General features: G+C 34.2%; 1 protein-coding gene across 3 annotated transcripts; it reads left to right on the forward strand.

Annotated features, from left to right (window-relative positions):
- Positions 1-5,706: 5,706 nt before the first annotated feature.
- On the forward strand, positions 5,707-11,505 carry LOC122417982 (prolactin regulatory element-binding protein). Of its 3 annotated transcripts, none has more exons than XM_043431943.1 (5): positions 5,707-5,807; positions 6,088-6,289; positions 6,613-6,995; positions 7,737-8,431; positions 9,948-11,505. In XM_043431943.1, the coding sequence occupies exons 2-5, from the start codon at positions 6,152-6,154 to the stop codon at positions 10,031-10,033; spliced, it is 1,302 nt and encodes a 433-aa protein (XP_043287878.1). In that variant the 5' UTR covers positions 5,707-5,807; positions 6,088-6,151; the 3' UTR covers positions 10,034-11,505. The 3 variants fall into 3 exon arrangements, with proteins under 3 accessions (XP_043287878.1, XP_043287877.1, XP_043287876.1); XM_043431942.1 differs by lacking the exon at positions 5,707-5,807 and adding an exon at positions 5,856-5,975; XM_043431941.1 differs by lacking the exon at positions 5,707-5,807 and having other exon boundaries at positions 5,930-6,289.
- The last annotated feature ends 245 nt before the right edge of the window (positions 11,506-11,750 follow it).

The raw sequence follows: 11,750 nt of genomic DNA on the forward strand, positions 1-11,750 counted from the left end.
TGGAAATAAATAGAGATTTTTTTTTTCTTTTCCCTATAACTTTCCGAAAAATGGGCCGAATTGAAGTTTTTTTTTGTAAACTTGAGTGTTTTTTTCTGTTCTTTTCGAAGATATTAGTAAAAAAAAATGATTGGTGTAGATTTTAATCAATTTTTCGCAGTTTTAAGCAAAAAAAACCATTAATTTCAGGCAATAAGACACTTTCAATTTTTTTCGAAAAAATTCTCAAAAAAACTTCAACTAATCCAACGATTTTGCTTCCTCATCGAGGAAGCTTTGTGACGATGAAAAATTTTTTTTTCCAGTTTTCAATGTCAATGTGCTCAAAATGTTCCAAAAAATCGAAAAATCATATCTAGAAAAAATGTCCGGATGTGTGTGTGTATGTGCGTGCGTGCGTGCGTGCGTGTGCGCGCGCGTGTGTGTGTGTGTGTGTGTGTGTGTGTGTGTGTGTGTGTGTGTGTGTGTGTGTGTGTGTGTGTGTGTGTGTGTGTGTGTGTGTGTGTGTGTGTGTGTGTGCGCGCGCGCGTGTGTGTGTGTGTGTGTGTGTGTGTGTGTGTGTGTCATGGTACTGCAAAGTTCAAACGCTTATAACTCGGAAACGGTTTGAGATACAGGGCAACCATTTTACACAGATGTTAATCTATACAAGCTCTTCACTCTCTGATAATTTTGTCAGAATTTGTAAAAAATTACGAATCTGACGACGTTTTGAAATTTTCATAAAAAGGGTGTCGACGCTCTAACTTTCGAAAATTTAGAGATTTATTAATATTTTTTTTTTTTATAAATAGACTATCATAATAGGAAGGTTGGTATTGAATTTGGGGAATGTCGGTTGAGTGGTTCAAATTTTATGACATTTTGAATTTTACGAAAATATGGATTTTTCAAAAAATCGTCCAACCGCTTCAATTTTTGGAAATCTTGTAAGATATTATGTATAAGTCTGTACTTCCTCTATACTTTTCAGCAAAGTTGTCAGAATTATTTAATTTCAGTGTAAATAGAAAAACAATGAATATTGAAAGTTGCAAACTGTTTTTTCTGATGGCTCGTCATTCAGTTGTTTTTTATGGATTTAAACAAAGAGATAAATTAAAGTTCGTAAAAGAAGGCAGAGAAAATAATGTATTTACATTATTTCCTTGTATACAAAAAAATGCTACAAATTGAAATCTGCAAATTGCTTCCTCAAGATGATCAAGATGCACGGTGCTCAAGATGCACGATGCTCAAAGCTTCCTCTATGAGGAAGCTAAAATGATAAATATAACACCTCATAGAGGAAACTTTGAGCATCGTGCATCTTGAGCACCGTGCAACTTGATCATCTTGTTTAAGACTAGTTGCGTCATGGGATCTCATTTGGTTATATTTTTTTCGTAATTTTGAAAAAAAAATTCACCAATAAAATCTTAGTTTTAGGCCTGGACATTCAACCAAAAGTGATGTTTCATACGTGCAATACCATTTTGAATTATAGATCCTATTTGACTAGAAGCGAAGTGGCGAATAGCAGTTCGAAAAATTTAATAGAGAAGATAGCCATAAGCCATTGATGAGATGGAAACTATCGGTGGGACAGTTCCGATCTGGCGAGATCGTTGTTGCAATCCTTTTGGATTGAAGAGGCACTACAAAATAAACGATTTACGATCGGTTTCCGAGGATGCTCAAAAAAAACTTGGTTCAAGTAAGGATTGCTTACCTAATGATATTTCAATTTCAGCGTTATCACTATCATTATAGTATTAACCCGTTATCATCGATCATTAGAGATATTCTATGCCAAAAAATAGAGCACAGTTGATGGTTCTTACTTGAACCAAGTTTTTTTTTGAGCATCCTCGGTTAACGATCGTAAATCTTTTATTTTGTAGTGCCTCTTCAATCCAAAGGGATTGCAACAACGATCTCGCCAGATCGAAACTGTCCCACCTATAGTTCCTCTCTCATCAATGGCTTATCAAGAGACTCGGTAGAGTCTCGGGACAAGTACATTGACAGTCCTGTCGTTTGCTGGCCCGAGGCTCTCGCCGAGTATACTTTCTCTGAATATAACGATTCGCCGTGGTGGGGGTAAAATTGGCAAGTAATTTTTTTGAATTACCGAAGTTATGAGTCATCTGAGGCTTTGAAAATTGAACTTTCAGCTAATTAAGAAACTCTCTTTCGATTGCGCCCAAAATCAACACGATCGGTAGCGTAATTGCTGAGAAAAAACTTTGCTCGGGCTCAAGATTATGCAAAAGTTACTGACACATCACGAGTTCGACGTATACGTATACGCGTTTTGACGTAGTTAGTGGTACTAGAGTTGTTGCCTCTACGCATTCTGATTGGCTCAATGATTTCGACTCCTCCAGCTGCTAGGCCGACCGCGGGTGGGGCTCAAGAATTAGAAGGCCTAAAATAGCGAACAGGCATTCTGTATATCTATATATGCGTTATACAGAATGCCTGTTCGCCATTTTAGGCCTTCTAACTTTTGAGTCTTACCCCGACCGCGCTCAGACTCCGTGAATATTATATTTGTGGCAGTTCTCGATCATCGTATAAACAAACGGAGTTTTGACATTATGGAATGCGTGTGGGATAAATAAAAAAAACTTTCGTCATCTAACGAAGTGCATAGTACTAAAACCTGTGGAATGCTAAACTAAACCGGTGTAAATGGGCCCGACAAGTACTTTTAACTCATATTTAAACATAATTTGTATCGATCCAATTGACGTCGAATATTGTGAATAATATCAGCAGCTCCTGAAAGTCTGAAAAGAATCGATTTTCTTATAAGCCTCTGCCACCATAGAGTAAGAAATGATTAGCTTGCATGTGATTTTTTTGGATTTAAAAGCTTCTTAGACCAATTTAATAATGTCAAAATTTGGAGTTACTCATAAATTACTTGTCCTTCGATTGATATCATAAATTTTAGTGCTGTACGTAACTCAAATGGTAACTTTTTTCAATTGATATAATAAATTTTAATGCTGCACGTAAATTAGATGGAAGTTTTTTAAATTGATTTAGCTGTTCGAATCAAATAAGAAGAATGAGGCATCGGTTTCCAAAATGATTTTAAGCGCGATTTTTCGGTTTTTTATTTTTTACTTGTTATTTGATACTTTTGACACTTTTTATATTGTTTGCGGAACAGAAGTAATTAATGTGACGGTTTAATAACGATTTCGTAAACTTACTAGCTTGAGGGTACATGACAACGCTACCACCCCAACTAACTCGTCAATGTGTAGCAATTGAGCCTTTGAAGGAGTATATAAATGCACGCTTAAGCTATTGTTCTGTCAATGAGAAATGAATTAATAATCCTTCTGCGAGTGCGAACTATTTATTTCTACCTTTCATTGGTGCTAAAGTCGCAAATTTGTACATAAAATGGAGATTCCGTGAAGATATGTAGAGTATCGACGTTACTTATTCCTAGAGTTGTTTTTCAGTTTTATTAAATTATTTATCAACTTATTATTAAATATATTTTTACATTAATTTCTTCATTGCTAGAGTAAGAAAGAAAAAAACTCACCTCACGATCTAAATCTTATCGGAATGAATTGAAATGAAACGTTCTATTTAAAATTTGTTATACATTCTTAATAAAAAAAATTGTTTGAACATTGACAAATTTGTCCTTGAAATAAATTAATATTAATTTTAGTATCTTTACATCAAATTATTTTACAAAGAAAATATGAAAGCTGAAAAAAAAACATAAGGACTAGCCGAGGATCGAACATGGCACGTCGGTTCTATCTGATAGCAATAGAGCCTTTGAAAGAGTATATAAATGCACACTTGGGCTATTGTTCTACAATTTTTATGAGTGGTAATAAGGTAAAATGATTTTAAGCGCGATTTTTCGGTTTTTTATTTTTTACTTGTTTTTTGATACTTTTGACATTTAAACAAAATAGATACAGAATAGTTTTTTTTAAACATAATGTTTTTTCAAGATTTGTGAAATTTTTTTCGAATTGTTCTGTATTTTTTTTTTATAAAATATTTTTTTTGACAATTTGTTAAAAAAATTTTTTTTCAAGTTTTTTTTATGAATGGAATTATCAGCAAACGAGGGACCATCAATGTACTTGTCCCAACCTTTTTGTTCCTAGGTGACTACCTTCTCTATTAAACTTTTCGAACTGTTATTCGACACTTCGCTTGTAGTCAAATAGGATCTATAATTAAAAATGGTATTGCACGTATGAAACATAACTTTTGGTTGAATGTCCAGGTCTAAAACTAAGATTTTATTGGTGAATTTATTTTTCAAAATTACGAAAAAAATATAACCAAATGAGATCCCATAACGCAACTAGTCTTAAAAATCGTTGGATTAGTTGAAGTTTTTTTGAGAATTTTTTCGAACAAAATTGAAAGTGTCTTATTCCCTGAAATTAATGGTTTTTTGCTTAAAACTGCGAAAAATTAATTAAAATCTACACCAATCATTTTTTTTTACTAATATCTTCGAAAAGAACAGAAAAAAACACTCAAGTTTACAAAAAAAAACTTCAATTCGGCCCATTTTTCGGAAAGTTATAGGGAAAAGAAAAAAAAAATCTCTATTTATTTCCAAAAATCATAACTTACTATCCAATCGACAAAAAATACTGGAAAAAATCAAGAGAGCTCCTTTCAATGGGTATAACAACCTGAAAAATTTTGAACCAAATCAAAAATTCAAAAGTTTTGAAATGGCTGATTTGACGTGGAATGCCCCATATATATTTTTATTTAATATAACGTTTTTTTTTTATTTATTAATTTTTTTCTCAATTGTTGTGTTGAAATAATTATCAGCAGGGTTCATGATTTTTTTTATGGAATTTCTTTTTACACTTTTTGTGCGACGACAGGGGATCATCAACGTACTTGTTCTAAATTTTTTCCCTGAGAGGGAATTTTTAAGGTTTTATTTATTAGCCATAAGAAACGGTAGAAAAAATTTTAGTATTTCAGATCTTCGTTCGATTTTAATTTTTTGAATGAACTTTTTATTAACAGAAACAGCAAATACTAGTAGGTCGAGTCGGCGTGAAATGCTCCACCCGCATTTCAAAGTTACAACTCGCCATGTACCCTGGCCGATTTTTTCTTTTATCATTTTCGTAGTTTCGATTTTTTTCCGAGATTTTTTTCATCCAAGAGCAATTTTCAAGATAATCCTTGTCTCGCTCATCCTGAAAAGGAAACCTCACTTAACATTTATAGAGATGTCCCACCAGCGTATGCCAAATTAAAAATCAGTAGAGATTATTTGTCTCTGATATGAGCCGCCATGCACATATCGTTTGCAGTTTATTCCAATTTATCTGTTTTTTTATGGGATTCACGTAATATTTTAGTCTCAAAAACGATTCAGTATCGATTGGTTTCCAACTATAATAATTAGAAAAAACATTCGCTCGTGACCTGTCCTTTGTTGTTTTTTTCGTTTGCCCAACAAAAAATATGAATTAAAAGAATGTGCCAAATATAACGACGAATCCTTATATCATTTTCAAGTTAAGTGAGCAAAGAATTTAGACGTCTGAATTCGTTGGAAATAGCAGTGAAAGTGTGTTCATATATATCATGTACAACATAATTCCTCTGATATATACAGTGACCAGCTTGCGTTAACGTCGGAAGTTTCATGTCCGGCCCTCGTTAGAAGCAATCGCGGTTAGTCGAGATTGGTCGAGACTTGAAAATGTTTCACAACCATACGCCCACGCCCCCCACAATGATACAAAAATGAATATCAATAAAAATAATCAAACACTGATGCTATTAAGCAGGTAAGGCTGGAGAAATTATAAAATGATTATTCATATACATCTCGATCGATAAATTATCGGTAACACAACCGCACATGATTTTTCTCTCCGGTGTGTGTATCGTGAATCGTGAAAAGCGCCAATAAACTGAAACGTGGAACATTCTCCTTGACACACGGTTGTTAGAAGGTCTGACAGCACATCAAATGTTTTCCGGAAAAAAATATTTCATTTCAATTTATACAAATTATTAACCTCATTCTCCTTTCGATTACTATACGTACGACTGTGATCTCGTTAGGGTTATGTTTCTCGTGGTATGGTCAAACTCAATATAAGAGAAACGCAAGAAAAACCGAGGAAAAATGCCGCCAAGACGGAAAAATGGGTGCCTGCTGGCAAGGGTAAATTTTCCGCTTTATACCCTACAAATGTTGACGAGTAGACACATCCTCGTCGGGGGTGGCGGTGGATCGTCAAAAACTGGTGTTGCCAATGGATTCGTGAGTTTAACCCTATTCCATTCCTAGTTTTCAAATCTTTGAAATTTCAGTTTGTATCAAATTTGATTGTTATCTTTGAGAAAATTCTGGCTCCATGTTGTCAATTTAATGTATATTTATTTTGTTAGAAATTTTACTACTATTCGCCCCATTCAGGTATCATATTCAATAATCTTTTCGTCTTAAATTAGATTTCTTACTGATGTAAATTTTCCCTATAAATCATTTTATTAATTTGAATTCGGTGTAAATGAAAAAGTGATTCTTCGATCACACCACATCATTCTAACATTGAAAACTATTCTTTCATTCATGAAAAACAGGAAATTTTTGAGCTCTCGCACAATGGCTCACACTTTGTAGCAGAGGAAGTGACAAGGCACGAGACAGGACCGAGTGTAGTCATGAATTGTGCGTCTTATACAGATGGCAAGAGAACTTGGTTGGTTGCTGGCCAAGAGAGTCATTGTCAGCTTTACAACGTTAGCTCCAAAGTTGTCCATGTAGAAAATGGTGAAATACCAAGACGCAATAGTGTACTAGAAAAAGATGGGCTCAGACAGAGGAGAAAGAGCGAGAGAGAGACAACAAAACAAAACCAGCCTAAAGAGAAAGTTGAAGAAATGAAAGACAGTAATTCTAATCTCAAGTCTAAGAAGTTACAGCTCGTTGTCAAGCCTGCTGACAGTATACAAACAGATTTTGGGTAATCCTCAATCCTAGCTTATATTTGTTGGATATTAATTAATCATTTTCAATAATTGTACTGTAATGTTAACCTCATTATTCAGGAAGTTTGTTCGATATTGGGCAAGTCAAAACAAAATACTGATGTCGCTATCATATTCAGTATGTCTAGAGTATTCTACCTCAAAGTTCGATCTCTTTTTTAAGACAAGTCCATTTTTGAGCCTCAAAAGTATTCAATCGATCCAATGAAATCGTACAAACATTTTACGGTTATTTTTCTGTATGAATGTTCAGTACAAAATTTGGTATAAATTTTGCAATATAAATAGATTAATATATGTGTCAAGTTTAAAGATCTGTTTTTTTTTAATTGAAACTTTCATTAGCATTTTGCCGATTCAAGCATGGTAGATGCATTCAGAAATAGAATGCAAAAGGTAGATGGAAAGGTGTCATTGGTACCGCAAAAAGATGCATGCATTGCCGTTAAGTGTCGGAAGGTTGTGTTACGTTTGTTATTATAACTTCCATATAGGTTTGAAATTCATTCCAATATTTTGTGCTGATATATTCTAAAGATCGTGATAATGTTACACTAGGAAAAAATCGATTTTCTGTATTTTGTAAAGGTAATTCTTCCTTCAGCGTAGTGACAAATAGTAGCAAAAAATAGTGAAAAATAAATTACGCAATTAAAGGTACTGTTAAAATTTCCAGAAGGCTCTCGTATAATTTTTATTTTTCCAATGCTCTACAGGAAATCTGAAGCTCTCCAGCGGATAGTACGAATAAGTACATGTGGAAAATTGATGGCGACGGGAGGCACAGACGGCCACATTAGGATTTGGGCATTTCCACGTCTGGAGAAGTTACACGAGATCGAAGCTCACGCAAAAGAGATCGATGACATAGATTTCAGTAGGAATAGCAAGACCTTGGGAACGATAGCAAAGGATGGTCGAGCATTATTGTGGAGCGTGGACAAAGGCGTAATGGACAAAGAGTTGACATGGTCCCGAGGGGATGGTGCAAAATACATGTACAAGAGATTGCGTTTTGCGCGACCTTGCGATGATCGTTCAAAGGACCAACTTTTTACCCTTTCGAACTCGATTATCAGTAAAAATCTAAGTTATTTGCAATTGTGGGACACCCAAAGTGGCAATATTTTGAAAAGCGTTGGATTTTCCGAGACTCTGTCGGCAATGGCCGTTTCGGACGATGGAAAATTCGTTGCTGTTGGGACAATGTTTTCGGGGAGCGTCGACATTTTCATTGCTTTTAGCCTCCAACGTGCACTTCACGTACAAAGTGCTCACAGCATGTTTGTAACCGGTCTGGAATTTTTACCCACCAGCCTGGAAGGTCCTGCTATTACGAGCAACACCGAAACTGCCGTTGTCAGCATTAGCGTTGATAATCGAATTTGCATCCACAGCATTCCTTTTAGGCGTAAGTTTTCTTTCATCATTTTCGATAATACATAATCTGCTTTTTCATTAACTCTACCTTTATTAATGCATGTCATCGATTGTAAAACCTTTGCTTAACAATGAAAGGCAATTCATTGACCAACTATATATTACATATTTTTAATACATAATACCGATGACAGCGATGGGTGTGCATCGGTTTATGGCTTCAATGATATTCCAAGCTTTAAGGAAAGCCGAAACGCAGTTAGCTAGCTGTTTAGTTATTCATTTTCATCATTACAGTTTTAATGGTTTATACATTTCAAACTCAGTGAAAATATAATGCTTTTATCAACCGGATCTTCCACTGTTCTCCTTGGCCCTCGTGAAACACGCGTGAAAACTCGAGAGGGCATGCGCAGGTCCGATAATAAATCGAAAATATAAATAATTCTGTACACATTTTTATATTTTTATGAAATACTTGGTACTTGACGATATGACAAAAATCTTGCACGACAACTCTACCAATTTTTAATTTTTTGTTTCTTTTCTCCAGTAGTAGAATCAAGGAGTGGAACGTTTGATAAATAAATTCCTCAATTTTAATTAAGAAATTCGAACCCACTATTTTCTCATTCAGCAATCAGATAAATTTAATTTCAGAAAATCATTCGACTCAAACATTTTTATTTCTGTATCACTCGAAAAATCACCGGTTTGCTTTCAACGAAGGAACTGTACAAAAGAAGGATTCTGTGACCAAATATTTGATAAATGAATATAAAAAGGAAACTTCAACAATGATATTGAAATTTCCTTTTTAAGTAGCATGGTTATAAAATATGACTCACTATTTTCATTATCCTATTGCAATTTTCCATATGATATTATTTTTTATGTTCTTCATTCAACAGTTTCATAGATACTACTGAATGTAAACAATTTAATGTAGAAAACTGTATTCAAATATCTTACATCTAAACTGATGAACATACAGGATAACTTCTAATGGTAAATTTCATAGAGAAGGAACGACTATTTTAAAATGAAGCCCTTTGAGTCGAACATCTGCAGTCACTCCTTCGCTATTTAATGATTGCGAGCAGACAAGCTTCTTGCTCCTTCGATTGTTTTTCATTTATGAGTCCATAGTTTAAAAAAAAAAACAGATAACCTTGATTAAAAATTTATCCAACGTTATCGAAAATGAATGAGAAAGAACTCATCTATATGTACTAGCATAAAGAGCTTTTCCTTACATTCTCTGCAGGACGTTTCACATGAATCCTTATATCGTGGTCATTGAAAACCGGTCCAATCTGATACTATACTGTCAGAAAATTCAAATTTATTGATTTTCAAATAAATATTATATTCGAAAGCCCTCAACTCTGAAAAAACTCGAATATTATATAAATTATGTTGAATTCGAATTTTTTTCAACACATTAGACATATTAAACAAAAACTATGATAAAGATAGATTCCAATCACCAAGTTAAACGATCTACTAAAAATAATGATCAATTAATTCATCCGTTATTTTTCTAGATACGCTGCCGTTTTGGTTGGTTCTGATGTTCATCATCTTGAGTATTTGCGGTGCTTTCGTGATCTGCAGTTTTTTGGGAATATGACCGAAAAGCACGAAAATACGTCAAACTTTCGTCGTCGTACGTTCCACTTCTAAACTTATGGATTGATTTATTAAATTTTAAATACTTGTATCAAGAGATACGGTAGCGGGGCGCAATATATACCTTAATAATTCTTGCATATTCATGTTTCACGTACGAGGATACAACTTAAAAAACGAGTACTGCTCTAGTCCCACTAACGAGCAGGGCTAATGAAGTCGCAAACGTGATAATCGCCTACAATATATCAACAGAGAATGAATAGCAAATATTTGTAAATAGTGTGAATTTGACATTTTCCATATAATGAATTAGTGGTTCGTCAAAAATAATAATTATTGTTGCTGAAGTAATAGCAATCGGGTAACCGGGCTATCGAAAAACTCGTGTATTCTAATTCTTTTGCAATCCTCTTCAAACATCTCCTCCTATCACGATGTTTGACGATTTCTTATTTTTATCATCAGATCCATTGCTTTTCGTTTGTAGCCTCCGGACACTGGGTCAGCGATTTGACTACCGCTGTTATCCAAAAAAAAAAAAATCAGATTGTTGTCTGAACAAATTTACTCACAGCAAAGACCAATAGAAAGAGAAAAATCAAATAGAAATTTCCACCTATTTTCAATCTCATCCCTCCTTGAAAGGTACGTCCGCCGGAATAACGGCTTCAAAACGCTATGACGTAATAAAATCGGTATATTCGTGTATTTGAGAATAGGGCAGAGCTCGCGCTGGTTTTTTCTTTTTATTAATACTTGGTGCCGAGGCGTGATGGCGTCTCTCAATAAAAAAGGCGTTCTCAATTTTCTTGGATTTTTTTCAAAGTTTATAGCTCGCATAAAAAACGAAAACCGTCTCGCATTGAAAATCTGCAAAAGACCCGAAAAATTTTGATTACTTGCATTTCGAGCTATCATCCGTTGTGGGCAGTACAACTTTATCTTTGAACCATGGGCTATTAGAGTTGAAAAAAAAAACGAATAACGCGTGATTCAGATGAATTGACTATCCAAAAATATGCAAGAAAAGGCCAAATGCGTTTTGGCTGTTAAAAAATTTGAACTGCCCAAAAGGAAACACTCTCAAATTATCTTATACCTTTTTCAAAGGTTGATAGCCTCGAAAATATAGAAATTCCATATTTTCATTGAAAGTGAAAGCGTAGAAGGTTCTAAATATGATTAAACGACAGATTTTAGATAATTTTAACAAAATTTAAAAATGTAGTTTGAATGTTTGAATAGAAGTTGTTTAAAAAAATCTGAACAAAAACTCGAAATTTATGATATTTTTAAGATTTCATTCAGTCACAAAAGAAAGAAAGAAGAATCGAATTGGCAAGGCTCAGAAAAAGTGAAACTTTCAACGAAAAGAAATAAATATGTTGAGTTTTCTTTGTAGCTCTAATGATCCTTAACGCATTCAATGAATCACAAATAAACGAAGCGACATATGTTTTAAAATCCACACTCGCGCGTATACACCAATGAATGTTTTTTTTTTTTTATATTTTATATCACGAGGAAAGGAGAAGAAATGTCGACCAAAAACGAAAGGGGTCCCTCCGGTCATGGCAATCTCAACAAGTTTTATTTTTCCATTTGAGGCTCATGGAATATCGTCGATGCCTCGAGGGCTCAAGCAAAATATACATATACAATGGGTCATTAATAAAAGTCGAAGGCTCCGGAGAAAGGACAACGACACACTTATC

Source organism: Venturia canescens, chromosome 11, assembly GCF_019457755.1.
Source record: "Venturia canescens isolate UGA chromosome 11, ASM1945775v1, whole genome shotgun sequence".
Lineage (NCBI taxonomy): Eukaryota > Metazoa > Arthropoda > Insecta > Hymenoptera > Ichneumonidae > Venturia > Venturia canescens.

Excerpts from the sequence above, each read along its gene's own strand:
- LOC122417982 (XM_043431943.1), top strand. The coding sequence starts at position 6,152 with ATGCCGCCAAGACGGAAAAATGGGTGCCTGCTGGCAAGGGTAAATTTT. Across the intron at positions 6,996-7,736 it reads AGTATACAAACAGATTTTGG|GAAATCTGAAGCTCTCCAGC; the intron begins GTAATCCTCAAT and ends AATGCTCTACAG. Across the intron at positions 8,432-9,947 it reads CCACAGCATTCCTTTTAGGC|ATACGCTGCCGTTTTGGTTG; the intron begins GTAAGTTTTCTT and ends TTATTTTTCTAG.